We start from the raw sequence: 17,728 nt of genomic DNA on the forward strand, positions 1-17,728 counted from the left end.
AAGGAGGATTTTAGATCCAAGATCACCAGAAGGTGGTCAGACTTTTACAACAAAGTGTCAGAACTTTTCTTGGAGAAGGACAGCGTGAATGTACTCCATATACAGATAAATAGATCAAATGTAAGCAAATTTAAAAAATACATTAAAAAAATCAAAGTAAAAGCACAAAAGTAAATTATACTCTTCTGTTTCTTATCCTCTTCATTAGCAACCTGTGTTAAAAGAACTCCAAAGGAGTCAGTGCCTCAACAGCCATGAACCTCACTGCACGTCACTGTCTATACCGCTATACAATCTGTACACTCACTATATACAGCATCTATCCATCTATATATCCATATATAGATATATATATATCTATATATATATACAGTATATATATAGATATACTGTATATATAACAAAATGGTTGCTGGTACTCGACAACCAATCATCCCATTCATAAACATAACACAGACACTCGACAACAATGAACATGTTTAATACTTTTTACATTTAGTATTTCAATTGACAAAAAAACCTAATAATTCAAGTCATGATGTGTCAAATTTCCAAGTCCAACACAGTCATTTATTCCTGCTTACGTACTATATTGTGGCTCTCACTTATCCATTGATTCTTCAAGTATTGACAATGCACAGGATGGGAAGACAGACGCTTGTAGAAGTTGTGTAGTGGAACACATACAAATACCCATCAATAAAAAATACTTTGTAAGTACCGATAAGCACCATCAGGAAGTAGAAATAAAAGAGTGATTTCTAGAAATCCACCATCTTTTGCATTGGAACTTCCAAGAGAAAGTTCTTCCAAAAAGCTCTCTCCCTGGAGATGGTGTCAAAGTCGCTTCAGATGACGCAAAGCTGGCCCGTTTCCAGCCTTAGCATACTGTGTGTGGAACATTCTTGGAAAGTCTTGTTTCTGCCCACAGGTCCGAATCAGTGGTATCATTTGCCTGGCCTGACGCTGCCCTGAGCAGGAAGGGCTCTGAACCAGCACACGTGTACTTAGTATCAATCATTGACTTATACCCAACACATCCCTGGATCGTCAAAGTTCATAGACATTTTGTATCCTGTGCTCAGAACTGCTGTATGCTAGGCAGAACTCAATCGATAACACGTCTGTCTTTGCACAGCATTATGTCTATTGTGCAAACATGCATATTGCCCAGTACAAAGATTTGATAAGCAAGTAAACCAGATCACGCGTCCGTGTGTAAGAATGAGTCCAAAAATGCACCATCACAGTCCCGAATGATACAGTCTTATGTTGCACCTGTGTGTTGTGGAGTTGTACAAAAGCGGATGTTGTTTTATTGTAACATGAAGGCTAGGGACAAATCACTGCCCTATTTGGGATAAGGAGTGTCTCCAAAGTGCTGCCTGCGGATGGCGCAGATGGAGTAAGGCTTAGGCTGCAAAGTCATGCCCAGTTTGGGAGCCACTGTGGGAACGCTACCTGGCGGGAACTGAAGGTGGAACCTCTGGAGCAAAGTCGTGAAAAAGAGAAACATCTCCATTCGGGCCAGCTGCTCGCCAACACAGTGACGCCTCCCTGGGGGACAGAAAGACAAAGCCTCAGTTTAGACTCTTCATTCTAACCAAGCCCAACAATCACAACATGAGGTATGAACACATGAACAGAATACAAATCAAATAAATACAAACATTTTAAATACATTTTTCAAGTTTGGTCAGAGAGGTATTAACTTTTTAACTTTTTTTTAGTGATTGTAGTGTATTGCACTGCATCACAATGAAAGCTGTTTCTAATATATTGGTTACCTTATTTAACGCCAGGTGTCCCTTGCCACTTCGTGCTCGAATGTCACGGTGTCACTCTATCACAGTTTTTAAAAAATATATAAAAAAAATAAATCATACTGTTTCATGGTTGGATAAAGCCTATATTATTAGTCAAAAAATATGCTTATTTGAGCAAATTCTACGTATTTTATGGCTAAATTTAGCATTTTCAAGCATAAAGATGGCCAAATAAACTCAAATACAAATACAAGAGACATTCAAAGATGTTGATGATATGTACAAGTAGTATTCAAACACGAGTCACCACTGTTGTTGCAATGTTATTGTGATGTTCGGTGAGACACACGATCACCACACTTAATCACCGGAACAATACAGGCTTTTATTGCAGGTTTGAATGATCTCACAATTGGCCCAATAATCCCTAATAAAAACCTGGGCTACTGTTGCAGCCATTACCCACGCAAAGCTGAAACTCAAATCTGAACCCTCGATGTCATTTCCTGTCTGCCCGTCACTCAGCTCCCGTAGGGAACTCATTTAGTCTTTTTTATGTCTTAAATGGTTTATTTACTCTTTTTATGTCTACCACATTGGGTAATACGAGTGTAGAGGTGACTATAGGGTTTTATTTCATGTCCAGAGGGCTCTAATAATGTTAAAAACTGTATTTAGAAGGCTGAAAACAGGTTTTCTATGCTCTTACTATGAAAATATTCAATTTTATAGAAAAGGAATCCTACTTTGTAGAAATTCAGTCATCACGAGTGTTATCAAATATTAGAAAACACGTCTCAGTGCGATGTAGTGCAGCACAATATTAAATAATGCAGACTTTTTCATCCAGCTTGTGTATAAGTTTGTGTTACATGTACAGTCTGACCAAAAGCTGATGACCATTTCATACAAACACTAATGACTGAAAAGGTCCAAAGAGACTACTAACCCAGTGAAAATGGCAAGAAGGCTTCACGTCTCACAAAGTTACCACAGCTGTCCAGAAACCTCTGTGGTGAGAAAACTCCTGGGTCCGTCCAGTATTTCTCATCAAAGTGCACCGAATACAGATTAGTGATCACCATGGTGCCTTTGGGAATGGTGTAGCCGTTCACTTGTGCATCCTGGGAGGTGGCCCGGAAAATCCCCAGGGGAACAATGTTGCAGAAGCGCAGGGTCTCGTGTAGAACCGCCTCCACGAAGGGCATCTTCTGTTTGTCATCCAAAGAGGGGGCGCGGCCATTGGTCAGCACGCTGTCGATCTCTCTGTGGACCCTCTCTTTGTTGCACACAACAAGACACGCACACAGTTAGAAATGATGCATGTTGCACAACAAAACAGCAAAGTAGCAATTGCATCTCTTGGCACCACAATAAATGCCTGCCCTGGACTGCCAATGAGCTTATTTTGGTGACTTGTATCACGCAAGAACCATATTTGGTGGATTACAGCACAGTTCTCAACAGATTCTGTTCATAATTTTTATGGACGCAATTTCTAGGTGCAGGCAAGACATTGAGGGTCTCATCTCGGGTGAGGCCTTGGTTCTGAGGCGGAAAAGGGTGGCTTGTACCCTTCGGGTTGAGAGTGAGGTCTTCCCCAGGTAGAGGAGTTAAAGTATCTCGGGGTCTTCTTCACAAGTGAAGGAAGGTCGAGACTGACAGGTCAGCTGAGCCGAAAGGCAAAGTGGCTGAAATTCGATTCCTCCGTAGGGTAGCTGGACTCACCCTGAGACAGTGGACCCCCAACTTCCCATTACATTGTACATTATAGCAATCTAAAGCTATTTATTGATTATGTATTGTGTATAAGACTATGTTTTAGGCTCGGACATCCAGGAGGAGATCAGAGTAGAGCTGCTGCTCCTTCACATCGAGAGGAGCCAGTTGAGGTGGCTTGGGCGTCTAGTTCGTTCTGGGCATGCCCAGCCAGGAGAAGTCCCCAGAGCAGCCCTAGGACACACTGCAGGGATTATGTCTCACACTCGACGGTGTCCTCACTATGGCGGTATTAGAGGTGGCCAGGGACCGGGAAGTCTGGCCTTCCCTACTGAGTCTGCTGCCCCTGCAACCTGGACGCGGATAAGAAGAAGAAAATGGATGGATGGATGGATGGATGGATGGATGGATGGATGGATGGATGGACAGCACAGTGGAAATGATCACCACGCTGTAAGTAGTAGTAGAACCATGTGACCTTCCTTCTCCCTCTCAGTCAATTCATGAAGAAAGGTAATGATAATAATGAAAAGGTTGTAATCGAATATAAGGAAACATACAGTTGCACTTCATAAGTCCAATGACTTTTCAAAATGTAAGAACTTTCAAGAGATGGCCCATTAAAAAAAAGAATAGTAACTTTCGTAATACAATATTAGACGTGTCGAACTATTTCACTTGTTCTTGTTTTGTTGGTTTGTTGCTAACTAATGCACGTTTACATAGTCAACATAAATCCATGTATTTTAAAGTGAGGATTGAATCATTTCCAGTGGAACTACACAGTTTCCAATTTGTCTGAAAGACAAGAAACTCTGTCAAGCATGGAACCAAGGAAGGAAATTCTCATGGAAGATCAGGATTTCGCTTATTTTAAGTCATTTTCCCTTATTTTTCTGGAACATTTCCCTTATTTTCTAATGCAAATGCTGACAGATGTGGCCTTGGTGTGGATAAGCACTACTTTGAGTGCCCTTGTTTGTTTCCTAGCAGATTTACACAAAATCTACGTGAAGGGACTATACGCAGCGGGGTCGTCCTGCTGCCTCGATGGTGCCAACAATCCAACGGACTACATTATATTCCGCCTCTTCTTGCCACACGCGCACTAGTTATGTTTGTTGTCAGTTAGTGGATAGATCCAAGGAATTACATTTTGTCGTGGATCCAAATAAAGGTGAGCACCCAGGATTCATTTTTCACTCTTGTTGATGTTTTCTTTAATTTGATACATCAGGGGTTTTCAAAGCGTGAGGCAAGCACCGCAACATGAGCAGAAGCTCGATAAAAATAAAGGAAAACGTCTTTTTCAAGCCTTGGAAGCTAACTTTTGTCAAACACAATGAATTTGCTTAGTAGTTCCTGATATGAGCGAGGAAACGAGTAAACCGTCTGGACTGAGCAGAAAAACGGAAACTGTTTTGCAAGGATTACAGGGGGCATCCAGTGTGTCACAGTCCATCCCCACATTTCCAGGGGGTGGGTTACATTCCGGTTCTACCAGTGAACGGGAAAAATTATTATTTTTTGACACATGGCTTGCTTCCCCTAAACATTATCAGCTAAGCATGAAGACATAAAAATGTAAACATTGTGGGGGGGTTTAACAGTGGTACATGTGTGCTGTTCATTTTACCTGTGTTATTACGTATTTATGAATTGTTACCGATTTGGGGTGAATGACGTGTTTTCTGGAGAAAAAATTGCATATTTTAGAACAAAAAAAATACAAGTCAATATTTTTTTTTTATGCAAAATTTGCAAATTTGAGGGGCCGTGAATGCTGAATCGCTACTGAACGGGGATCCGCTGTAAATTCTCTGAGGGGAGGCTCACTGCCACACTTTGAAATCCCCTGTTTTAGGGAATAATGCATGAATCTAATGTAGGCAAAATGTAAATGTAATGTAATGAAAATGAAGGCCTTCTCAGGAGGTGTTGATCCATATTTCAGTTTTGAGGCCTTGGTGGAGATATGGGTTCGTCCCGTTTCTTAGCAAGATCACACAAAAAAGCAATACACAAAAGCTACTTAACAGACTTCTTGCACTCTTTGGAGGCAAGGAACATACATTTTGTTGTGGCTCCAGATAAAAGTATAGATGCATGAATCTGTTTTCACTTTTGGATTGTTAGGCCTTGGTGGAGGTCTGCCCATAGATTTGTCCCTAGCCTTCTGTCTTTTTTTTGTTTGTTTCTTAGCAGTATTGATCAAAAACGACTTTAACATTGACAAAAACTCATAGGCATGGGGGCATAGGCCCATTTAATGTTGATGTGAATGTGCAAAATGCTATTTTTCATTATGAGATATGTTTTTTTTTTTAAGGAGGACAATCTGGTGTTGATCTAAAGTTAGATGGTTTCGTTTTTGTGGAAGTCTGCATTCTATTGTTTGATATGATCCGCTTGTTACAGTCAGGTTACTCAAAAACTAAGCCAACAATGCATCGTGTAAGAATTAAAAAAAAAATATGTTGGAATGTTGCAAGGATGAAAAAATTCAATTTGTTGAATGAATCTTAACGGCAATGGGGTATAGATGCAAGTTAGTGCAGGTTTGGGGTTGGTAAGCCTCGGCAGAGGTCTACGGTCTAAGTGCTGTTGTGGTAGTGCAAACTTTCGACACGATAGCTGACCTTGAATGTTGGGGTAAAGGGCCATGTACAGCATGGCCCATCTCAGGGTGTTGGTGGTGGTCTCCGTGCCAGCTATGATGAGCTCCCCCACTGAATAGATGAGGTTCTCATAGGAGAAGGAGGCATTTGGGTTTGCTGCGTTCTGCTCCAACTCATCCAAGTAGGCATCGACGTAGTGCCGAGGTACATGGGGCACCCTGCCCCTGGAAAAGCTCTTAATAACCTGCAGCAGGAAGTCGTAAACCTCAGCGGCATTGCGGAAGAGCTTCTGGTGCTTCCCAAAGGGCAGGTACTCGATCCAAGGGAAGGCATTGTAGAGGAAGGCCCAGCCGCTTACTGCTAGCTCCACGTTTTCGCTGAAGATCTCAATCATGTGCTGGAAGTTGCGGTCGTCATAGCTGAAGCGCTGTCCAAAAATGATCAGGTTTGTGATGTTGGACACGGCGTTGGTCACCAGGTGTTTGGGGTTGAAGGGCTTGCCCTTGTGCTCGTCGATGGCGTCCACGAAGAACATGCACTCTTCCGAGATCTTCCTCTCGAAGAGCCTCTGACCGCTGCCAAAGTAGCGGAACGAGTTGCAGGCCAGTTTTCGGTGTTCGATCCAGCCTTTGCCGTACTTGCAATTAAGAAGACCTTGAGAAGACAGTCAGGTGAACGCTTCATTACTGCAGTCCAAATGAAATGCCATCTTTTGTGTGGCTCTTACCGCCCATTTTGGTCATTTTCTTGAAGAGAGGCAAAGATGGCCGATCAGCAAACACCTCGCTCTGATGGTAAAGACATTCTCTGATGCAGTCGTAGCCGTTTAACACCACAGTCAGGATTCCTCCCAGGTCCAGACTGAAAATCTGCACCACGCACATGACAACATGAGACTTGTGCAAAATGGGTGAAGCCTGCACACAAACTATATGCACGAGCTAGAGTGAGTTGAAGCCATTTACATAAGAAGTCAGGCCAGTCAAGGCAGTAGACTTTCTGCAGGAGGCTGCATGTGTTGGTTTCGTAACCGTGCACGCGTTTTAGCGTGCATGTGCATTGCTGTGCAGTGAGACAATGCGCGTACCTGTCCGTGAACTTCACTCTGCTTCTTGAGGAAGACGTGTGGCTCGGTGACCAGAGACAGAATATTCCCGATGACAGGGATGGGGGAAGGCCCTGGGGGGAACCCCGGGGGTCTTCTCTGCTTGACTAGCTGCCGGAGCAGCAGGACAGCGAGGAGAACGAAGCTCACGCAGCCCACAACCAGGAGAGCCTGCGAGAAGGACATGTGCGCCAGAGACGACGGCGATTTAATTGAGACCATCTTTGCTAGAAAGTGTGCTCCGTGCACAGCTCGCCTCCCTCCGCCGACCTGGACTGCTTGGCTTGAAGCTCCGGAGAACATATGTATCATCTTGCACATTTTCTATCCCCCGCCTTCTGGACGAAGATTGGCCAGAAAGACAGCTGTTACTGAACTTTGCTCTGCTCTTGATCAATAATCCGGATCATTTTAGGGGGGGGTGTTATAACCTTATGAAGACAGTTTATATCATGTGTACAATTATGCTCATTGCCTTTGCGAATAGCATCAAAAATGGTGGCTTTGAAAATAACAGCGCGTCCGCTTTTATATAAAAAGACTCCTCCATTATTTTTTTTATAAACCGTATAGTTTCTATTTAAGGTGCATTCGAAAACATTTCATCCACGGAGGGCCGTGTACTGAAAAAGCTAAGCTTTCTAGGGACGATTTTATATATTTTGAATTTTGTAAATAACCGCAAAAAGTTAAATAATAATGAGAATAAAGAAAAATGTTTGTTATTACTAAATACTAAATGCTTTTTACTAAATGCTTTTTGCTCTATTTTGCCCATTTTGGGGGGGTTATATTTTATTTCTATAATGTGCCACAGGCCAGTAGGCTAAAAAAAAAAGTAGTTGCAGGCCACAATTGGTCCCGAGCAGGGACGTCACTAGGGTTGAAAGTTAGGGGCAGGGGGGCTTAGCCCTGTGGGGTATGCATAGGAATGTGCACACATAGGCTTCATCAATGAATTCATTATTTGAAGCGCATTTACTGTATCAGGACCTGCTATTTGTCTCACTCTCTTTTCCTTCTCTTTCTTGCCTGGATGATTCCCTGACTTTCCTATCCTTTTTATTAAGAAGTAACGACTTATCTAAACACACTAGTAAACGTATACGTGTACATTACATTAACTTCAACTTCCAATTTGTGAAAAATGTCATGAAGTCCTCGTCTTCTAATAAAAAACACTGCTGACTTCAGGAGCCTTACCTTTGCTCACATGTCATGCACGTTCCGTGTCTTTTATTTTGAAGCTTACTGTACACTGAACAGGAAGTCACCATGTGCAACCATTTATGCTGTGTAACTAGACGAGGTATGTTGCTGTTCCTCGTGTGACTTCTTGCACCCTTCTGGTTTATTGAGTACCAACACATGAAAACTGGATCCTAATGGCCATGCCCACCATCAGCTTGTGATACACAGCAATGCAAACTATAACCACAATAATAAACATATTGTTAATCCCTCTGTTGTGCACGTGTACCCAATGCTGTGGCCGGTGAGTGGTCATATAGATTTCTATTAGTCACAAGTAGGTTTATATAAGGAAAGAAAAATGTTGCACAGCCAAATCATAATCGATAAAAGCGGGAATGTCAATTACAGCTTTGGGATGCTGAAGACCAAACGCTGGTGGTTTTCGACTTTTAGTAATTGAAGAGTTGTAATGACACGATGTTCATATTTTAGCCAGTTTTGCTCTTTCGGCAAAAGAAAACTCGGCCCAGTAAGTCACCAGGTGCTGATCCTTCAAATGTAGACAAGTACTTCAGGTCAGGCACTACTACATTTTGAGGTTAAAGGTGGAGGTATGCACTACATTCCAACCTCTCTAAGCTTGTCGACTAAAACCCTGAACTTGTCTACACACTTTAAAAAAAAAAAAATATATATATATATATATATATATATATATATGTATACAGTACATACAAGTGGTTTACTCAGTAGATTGCAAAGATATAAAGCACTTTTTTGAACAAATGAACAGCAGAATTGGTAGGAAATGTTGATGCCCAATTTTTGTTCATCCATGTTTAGTCACTCCTCATTATTCACAAAGCTGTTTATCCAGCTGTTTCTTCCTGCTGAGACAGCTGGCAAGATTGTTTGCCTCACATGGCCTCGCCAGACCTCTGCCAATGACTCAGGTTTGTTAGGGCTACCTAATGAGGACATTCTTGCAAATGGTGTATTTGCTTCCTGCCAGATCCCCTGACTAAAAAAACAACAACCCTGGAAGCATTAAACGCAATTGTGAAGTATAATCAAATAAGTATGTTCCTATCGCAGCATCATCTCGTCAGGGCTTGGGTTAAAAACGGTCCTCTTTTGAAATATACAGGAGAACCTCCAAAGTCAAACACCCCCAAAATCTTTAACATATTCTGGAAAATATGCCTCAAAAGTCAAAATAAATTAGGACTTCAAACAGGCGTTACCAAGTCACGCAGAACTGGTGGGACTTTCATTATAAAAGGGTACCTGTGATGACAAAGAGGAGAAGTGTGATGATAACCATAGAACCGGAAATGGAACACCGCAGCACAATACGAGCCATTAATGAAACATCACAAGGCTTTGTGTCTGTTTATATTATATATGGTGTCTGTTGTACCTGTGAAATGCCAACAGTGGATCATCGCACATTCACGATTCAACATTCATGTCTCCGCAAATTTGCAGATTTTTGCCAAATATTTGCCAAATATAGGCAGTTTTTTCAGCAGAAAACACATCTCATTCACAATAAGTCAGCAATAATACGTGGTAATACAGGTACAATGTACAGCATACATGCACCACTCTTAGAAAGCCCACAATTTCTACGTGTTTATGTCTTTATGCTTCACTGATAATGCTTTTTCATTTAGCGTTCTTTAAGATTTCGCACTTTGTTTGCGAAATGAATGCATCATAGCTGTGTGCCGAGGCGCAAACGTTTCTTTGGCTACGGAAGCACTAGCTTCTAAAGTCAATCTGGCCTCAAAACTTGCAACGAGGTGAACACAAGTTAATATACAGTCGTCCCTCGCCACTTCACGGTTCAAATTTTGTTGGCTTCACTCTTTCATGTTCTTACAAAAATATAGTAATTAATAAATCTGTTTCATGTTTCAATCTGTTTAAAGCTGTTTCATGGTTGAATACGGCCTATTGTTGACATAAATTAAGCATTTTAAGCATAAAAATGGCTAAATTAATTTAAATACAACAGTATATTTGTTGCCCTGCGATTGGCTGGCGATCAGTCCAGGGTGTACCCCGCCTGTCGCCCGAAGTCAGCTCGGATAGGCTCCAGCATGCCCCTGCGACCCTAATGAGGAAGAAGCGGTATAGAAAATGGATGGATGGATAGTATATTTGTATACTGGTTCATTTGATTCAGAAGACGCTGTGATAATGTGACGATAGTATTCTACTCTGGTCACTAGGTGTCAGTAATAAGCACAGTGAGACGTACCAGACTAGATCACCAGACCAACAGGCTTTTATTGCAGGTTTGAATGATCGAATAACAACAATAACAACAACGCGGGCTATTGTTGCTGATGTTACCCACGGCAAACTAAAACTCAACTCTGAACCCCCGACACCACTTCCTGTCCAACACCTGCATATATTTATAGCAACACACACGAGTATGAGTCTTATTCAAGTCTTAAATGGCTTATTTTCTGTTATTATATTATTGTGTAATAAGAGCGTAAAGGCAACTAAGGGGGTGTTATTTCATGTCTAGAAGGCTCTAATAAAGTTAAAAACCATATGTAGAATATTGTAAACAGGTTTTCTATGCTCTAACTATAAAAATGTAATTGGAATCCTACTTCACAGAAATTCACTTATCACAGTTGGGTCTGGAACCCATTAACTGTGATAAATGAGGGATTACTATATTATCATAAATCGTTGCTGGAATTATAACAGTGCAGTATGGCTCATCAATCATTCATTAGTGGTGAGTACTCTACATTTTATAACTGAAATGTGTTAAATGTTAAAACATTGCCTTCACAGTTAATCATTTTTTAAATGACTCCTTGCACAATCCCCTTGACTTAATAATGCCACACCTCAAATAGTTGCCTCATTTTTTTCACCCCCAGAAGTAATTACAGACGCTGTCTTTACTATAACGTCTAACAGTACCATAGTAGACATCCTTGCCACAACAGGCACCGCCTGCACAGACATGGCATCTGTAAAGCTATTATTCAGTGCTAGATTAAAAAGAAAGTGTTACTATCTGAAAATTAGCAAGGAGGAGTTGAACAGAAAGCTTTTACTCTGAGTAGTGTCCAGCAATAAAGCAGCTGAGGTTTCTTGGGAAATTGCTTTGCTGTCTAATTCATTTTCCTGAATATAATGAAATTCTAAGACTGATCACGATCCGGCAAACCACAGTTCCTGTTTTCCTCCGTTGTGTCATGTTCCAATGAGCACATCACTTGCGTACTGCAGTTTTACATGATTATTTACCATCTGGATGACTGGGAATCGTGTAATTGTTGCTGTTCCCAGCAATTTACCTCGTTTTTGCTGCAGCTGCATGTCAGCTGCAAGGACATGCATAGTTCTTGTAACAATGTGCTGTTCAGCAGTTTCCTTTACTTTCTACCATTGACGTGGAGATCATTGAAATCAGTGAAGGGACATTTTTTACGGACATCTAAGGTCGATCCATTTTCTATAACACTTATTCTGTTCAGGAACACAGCGGGGGAAAGAAGTCCTGTTGTTTGTTTTTCTTGCTTTGATAGTGTTGTTGCGATTGTTGTTGTTGCTGGTGTTGTTGTCTATCTCTGTATTGTCCCTGTACTCCCCCGTCTGTCTTCTTTTCTCCTCTTCTCTATCCCCTCCTGCTCCGGTCCAGACGCTCCAAATCTGCATAACAATAAACATCAAATAAAGCCAAATAAAATCTATGTAACAGGAGGATTGTGTCTTACACTTTTCCCTGGCAGAGCAAGGAGGTATCCTGTGAAAGTGGCTCAACCAACTCAGGCTTTGTGCTCAAGATGCAGCTCAGCAAAACCTAAATTCCCCAAACAGAGCTAAACAATACTGCAACGGTGGTTATCAGCTAACTTTGTCAAGGCCGGTTTCTCGGCTTTGTTCTCAGTGCGCATTCACGTAATAGGGGGCGTTTGACATCATGTTATTCTACTTCCGCTCAAACATGTAGCCATGCCGGCTGGTGTATTTTACAAAAAACTAGTAAATAATTATTACGTAGCGTTATGAGGAGTTCCCAAAAGATTATGACTGCTAAAAGCAACACAGTCGCTGCCAATAAAGCGAGAAAGGTAACCTATTAATTTAGCAAATACAATCTATGGAACAGCTGAAGAGTATCTTACACTTTTCCCTGACAGAATTTGGAAGTTGTTATTTGAGGGCACACTTACTACATGTTGTTGCTTTCATTTAAAATGAATGGTGGAATGGGTAGATTTTCGCAGAGCAAGGTGGGTTCACCGGCAAAGCTCTTGACCTCTCACTGGGACTAAACGTCACATGTGATACTTTGACAGCAATCATTCAACTCCCCTGACATTTACAACATATTCATGATCATGATGCAATGATGTCATTTGCTTCTGATTTTTTAATGCTTTACCAGGACCTGTGATTGGCTGCCAGTGGACCATGATCAAGTGCTCACAGAACCCAGGGGAACGTACATAAAAGCCTGTTCTGTGGGAGCGGCCAGCACATCCTCACTTGAGCCTTCAGTTTCCTCCACCAATACCGGCTTATGGTAAGTAGATACTGACTCTTTATATTGGTAAAACACTGTTCACCAACCTCTTGTAGGTGGAGTTTGTATAGAGGCTCGTATCGGGCACAGTGCACTGAGAGGATACTGTTTTTTTTTTTGGACTGTGCATGTATGTTTTTCCCCCCCCCAGGGAGTCATGATCACACTGAAATTCGGGACTCTTCTTCTTGCCTGTGTGCTGACCTTCTGTCAAATGTACATCTCACAGGCAGCACCATCAAGGTAAGACACGTAGGAAGACGGCACTGCACATAAACGATTACATTCTTGATGTATTTAGCACAGAAGCATCTAACTACGCTGTATTTCAGAAGTCGTGAAGACCCCATGACAGATGGAGTCACTCTATCCAATGATGATATTCAGAAGTTACTACGAGCTATTAAAGAATTTATGCAGCTTGCTTTAGATGATGATCACCAAACAGCTGATGGAAACAGGTAATATGGATCTAGCCATCTGTCTCTCTTGGTATGTAATAGCGGCATCTACTTTCGGCCTTAGCTCCCAAATGCACTGGATCGCATTCAGTCATTCATTCACTACAAAACGGTGTCTATGAATTTAGCATGGTAGTGTTCTGTATGTCAGCAATCATGATCACGATCAAGCAATGGTGTCTTAGCTGATAATGTGTTTATATGGTGATTTGTTAGCATGCCCGTTTCCATGCATGCAATGTAATGCATGGAATATTATGCACACAGTATGTACCTGCATCATGTCATTGTCACTGTGAGCTGTCTCTGCATGTCTGTCTCTTTAACAGCCCAGATAGATCCATATCAAAGCGCTGCACCGGCTTAAGCACTTGTGTGTTGGGCAAACTGTCCCAGGATATTCACAAACTCCAAACGTATCCCCGCACAGACGTGGGAGCAGGGACACCTGGAAAGAAGAGAAGTCTAGCTGAGCAATATGAACATTATGGAGACACGTATAATTGATGTGTTCAGTATGTACTCTCTCTTCCTTGGTCATCTCGCTGCTTGTTCATCCGTCTCTATATACAGTGTGTGCACTTGGGACTGCTGATGCATGTAGTTGTACCCGACTCACTTCAGAGGAATGTCCCACATTTCATTTTTACGCCTTCTTCTCAGCTCAAGAAATACATGATCCAGTATAAGCTTATGGTATGAACATTGTTATCAATGGTATCATTCACTTTTGTCTAGCATTTGATGGATGTATCACTTCACACATTATTACACAATAAAAAAACAACTTAAACACATTATTATTAGTATTATTAACAATAAACATATTTTTTTCCAAATGGCATTACTTCCTAAATGTGTATATGTAAAATACATATATATATATATATATATATATATATATATATATATATATATATACTGTATATTCCATATTGAATTTTATATATGATATATATACTAATTTGAGATTAATTTTATATAGAAAAGTATATATGTATATATGTATGTATATATATATATATATATATAGAGAGAGAGAGAGAGAGAGAGAATAAAATATATGTACTGTATATATAATTATTATTCTTATTCAAGTAGATATAAACTACTTTGCAGCATATTCATCAATTATAATATAAACACCCAAAAACAAGTAATGCAAAAGTACAGAAATATAAACATTTAATCATAAAAGTAATTAAATTAAGTCAATATTTTCAAAAAAAATTCTAAAAGTGTCAATCAAAACCCAGTATAATAATATATAATTAAAATAATTATCTGAAAATTGTATTGGATCGCAGTAAGCAATATGAAAAGGCTAAAAATGCCAATATGTACTTTATTCTTGTTTGGAAGAATGAAGAATGATGAGTCCTTTTTGATCTTGAATGTCACTTAAATGTCTTCTGTCAGCAACACAACAGCACAGAAGAGGGCATGCAACACTGCCACCTGTGTAACCCACCGCTTGGCCGACTACTTGAGTCGATCGGGAGGTCTGGGCTATCGTAACTTTGTGGCCACCGGCGTGGGTGCCCAGGCGTTTGGAAAACGGAGGCGACGCAGCCCTGAATGAGCACGCAAGCATGTACAGTATATGGTACGACGACGTTCGACTCACTGCTGTTATAAATATTAGCCAAGTCATGACATCCTCACCAAAATAGGAAAAACATCATACACATCTGGGGTGTCCAAACTTTTTCTACCGAGGACAACATCTGAAAAATGAAAGGTTGCAAGGGCCACTTTGATAATTTGTGAACCAACACATGAAGATATGCTCAGAAGTTATATATATGCCAAAAATTACAACTTTATTTTGTTTGTTTCTTATAATATTACGGCTTTTAAAAAGTTCTAAGATTAATATTATTAAAATAACAGTTTTAACACTATGCCACTAAAATGACATTATTTTGCCTCATAATATTACAAGTTTATGCTCGTAAAATTACGACGTTTTTTTTCTCTCGTTAGAATATATTTTGACTTTATTCTTGCAAAATTACAGCTGGTTTTTTTTCCATTTCTGCTGTTGTTTTTTGTGTTTATTTTCCAACTACTTCAACTTTTTTCTTGTCAATTTTTGTCTTGTAATTATGACTTTATTTCCATAATATTTTGCCGTTATTCTCGTAACATTATAACTTTTTCCGCAACCTAATTTTCCAATAATTACAACTTCATTCGTTGTTTTGTTAGTTTCTCATAATATTACAACTTAAAAAAAATAACGTCTGTATTTTTTAACATTTAAACTTTCTAAACCTTCTACTTTCTAAACTTTCTTTCTATAAACCTTCTAAAATGACGTCGTTTTTGGTCATAATAACATTACATCATTTTTCACTTAACATTGTGACTTCTTGAAAAATTATACTGACTTTTCCATTTTTGCTGTGCATTTATTTTTTATTTAGATTTCTAGTTTAATTATGTTTTTAGAATGTGCCGTGGGCCAACAACAACAACAAAAAACAGCTGCATGCCGCAAATGGCCACCGGGCCGCACTTTGGGCACCCCTGATATAATACATCATTAAAGTAAAATATAACCATTTTTGTTCTCTTGACTCTGCTTTTTTAGGCTTGAAGAGACCGAGCTGCATCATTGTGCCTCCACTTCACACTTTATGAACTGATGTTTTATTCCCACACCACTGCTGGTGTTTATTGTTAGCCTGTAGTTAAGCACACAGTTGTAAATTATACTCGCGTTGGGAAGATATTGAGCTTTGCAAGCAGAGAGGATGGAGGAGCCTGTAACTCAGCCGGCCTTTTGACCTGTGTGAGCAGTATCATGTTTCATACTAGAAGTTTGACTGTGCATCTGCAGCGCCCATGAAACCCGGAACGACTGTGGCTGTCTTGTGCCTTCAAGTAAATCATGCCATCATATTTAATCATAGTGCACATTGCAAATGCAATGGTGAAACCTGTGTTTATGACTGTGACTATGTAATATAATCCACGGAATAATTGTGAGCTGAAAGCGGTAATAAATTGTAATTTAGCTACACTACACATTTTAGTCTTCTTGTATTTTTGTGCGGAGGAGCAGTAAACCACGCTGCAACATGAACAGATGCACGTGGCACAATAAAGTGAATGGAAATCCCATTATTTGACATGCGCATTCCCTCTTCTTTGGTAATGCAGAAATAAGTGGCACTAAAACATTGCACATTGCACAACAATAAGTCATTCTTAATTTCTAAACAACAATAAGTATGTATGAAATCCACGAATTAAGTGTGACATTCAAACAAGTATCATCATTCTTTGTTACAGTACAAAGAATGACGCTAGAAAAATGTCAGACTGCTAAAGTTTGCTCGTTCTGCATTCAAGAGGTTGAAACAGTCCATACATTCTGATCGAGGAAAAGGCTTCTTGAGACGTCATCTGTACTTCTGTGAAGAAGGTGTCGGACGTTTCGCTCCTCATCCGAAGATACATACATTCTGATCAATAATGTAACCATCAAGCTGTGTAACAATGAAGTTCTGTGCTTTTAAAAACGTTAACAAAGTTGCCATCTACCTCCTGGTTGTGCTATTCTACAAGCCAAAACTGTAAAAAGCTCACCATGCTGTGTTGGAAAAACTCCAATCCTCATCAGACATTTATTGGCCCATATTGACCCGCAACGACAGGAAATGTGCACATGCACTCAACGAAAATGGAAACAAAACTTTTGTTTTTGCCCTCATCTTTCATGAGCTGAACCCAAAGATGTTGTACACTTAAGGCTTATTTCTCTCCTTGCCTTAGGCTGGCCACAATAAAAGGCCACCATAAAAGGTTGAGATTTGGCATTTGTTGTTCTTGTAGCTGTAATCCATAACGAGCATTATCTTTGCGAACACATACAATTTGATACAGATCTTGCACTGGAATTTTATTTGATTATGCAATCATGAGTAACGGTAAAAGTTCCTGTAAAATGTTTGATTGACAGAAAGGGGCGGGTTTTATGTCTCTCCATTTTTGTATCGATCTGATACCAAGTAAATACAAGACTGCTTGGTATTGTTTACTTGGGCATTTTTCGAGCTCACTGAATTATTTTGTGATTTTTGCCTTTAATTTATTTATTACGATTAGAATCAAAATAGAGCAGAGGGCGAATATTTTATACAAAAAAAAAGTATTTCGATCAACACACATTTGTGAACAATTAGACAATACTGTACAGTTGTCCCTTTGTGGCTTTACTCAATCACGTTTTTTTCAAAGATATATTAATTAATAAATCATGCTGTTTTGTGGTTGAATGCAACCTATTG

The 17,728-nt window shown here is 40.0% G+C and overlaps 2 protein-coding genes across 5 annotated transcripts; one reads left to right on the plus strand and one right to left on the minus strand.

Annotated features, from left to right (window-relative positions):
* Window positions 1-494: 494 nt before the first annotated feature.
* Window positions 495-7,527, minus strand: LOC129178752 (vitamin D 25-hydroxylase). 2 transcript variants are annotated; one of them, XM_054771282.1, is made up of 6 exons: window positions 7,191-7,527; window positions 6,831-6,972; window positions 6,125-6,757; window positions 2,849-3,045; window positions 2,716-2,776; window positions 495-1,557 (listed from the first exon to the last, which is right to left on the minus strand). In XM_054771282.1, exons 1-6 carry the CDS (start codon window positions 7,518-7,520, stop codon window positions 1,352-1,354), a joined length of 1,569 nt encoding a protein of 522 aa, XP_054627257.1. In that variant the 5' UTR covers window positions 7,521-7,527; the 3' UTR covers window positions 495-1,351. The 2 variants fall into 2 exon arrangements, with proteins under 2 accessions (XP_054627257.1, XP_054627256.1); XM_054771281.1 differs by having other exon boundaries at window positions 2,716-3,045.
* calca (calcitonin/calcitonin-related polypeptide, alpha) lies at window positions 847-16,458 on the plus strand. 3 transcript variants are annotated; one of them, XM_054771286.1, is made up of 6 exons: window positions 851-1,628; window positions 12,832-12,969; window positions 13,121-13,212; window positions 13,302-13,430; window positions 14,850-15,036; window positions 16,027-16,458. In XM_054771286.1, exons 2-5 carry the CDS (start codon window positions 12,967-12,969, stop codon window positions 15,010-15,012), a joined length of 387 nt encoding a protein of 128 aa, XP_054627261.1. In that variant the 5' UTR covers window positions 851-1,628; window positions 12,832-12,966; the 3' UTR covers window positions 15,013-15,036; window positions 16,027-16,458. The 3 variants fall into 3 exon arrangements, with proteins under 3 accessions (XP_054627260.1, XP_054627261.1, XP_054627259.1); XM_054771285.1 differs by lacking the exons at window positions 14,850-15,036; window positions 16,027-16,458 and adding an exon at window positions 13,760-14,213 and having other exon boundaries at window positions 847-1,628; window positions 13,305-13,430; XM_054771284.1 differs by lacking the exons at window positions 14,850-15,036; window positions 16,027-16,458 and adding an exon at window positions 13,760-14,213 and having other exon boundaries at window positions 1,112-1,628.
* The last annotated feature ends 1,270 nt before the right edge of the window (window positions 16,459-17,728 follow it).

Source organism: Dunckerocampus dactyliophorus, chromosome 3, assembly GCF_027744805.1.
Source record: "Dunckerocampus dactyliophorus isolate RoL2022-P2 chromosome 3, RoL_Ddac_1.1, whole genome shotgun sequence".
NCBI lineage: Eukaryota > Metazoa > Chordata > Actinopteri > Syngnathiformes > Syngnathidae > Dunckerocampus > Dunckerocampus dactyliophorus.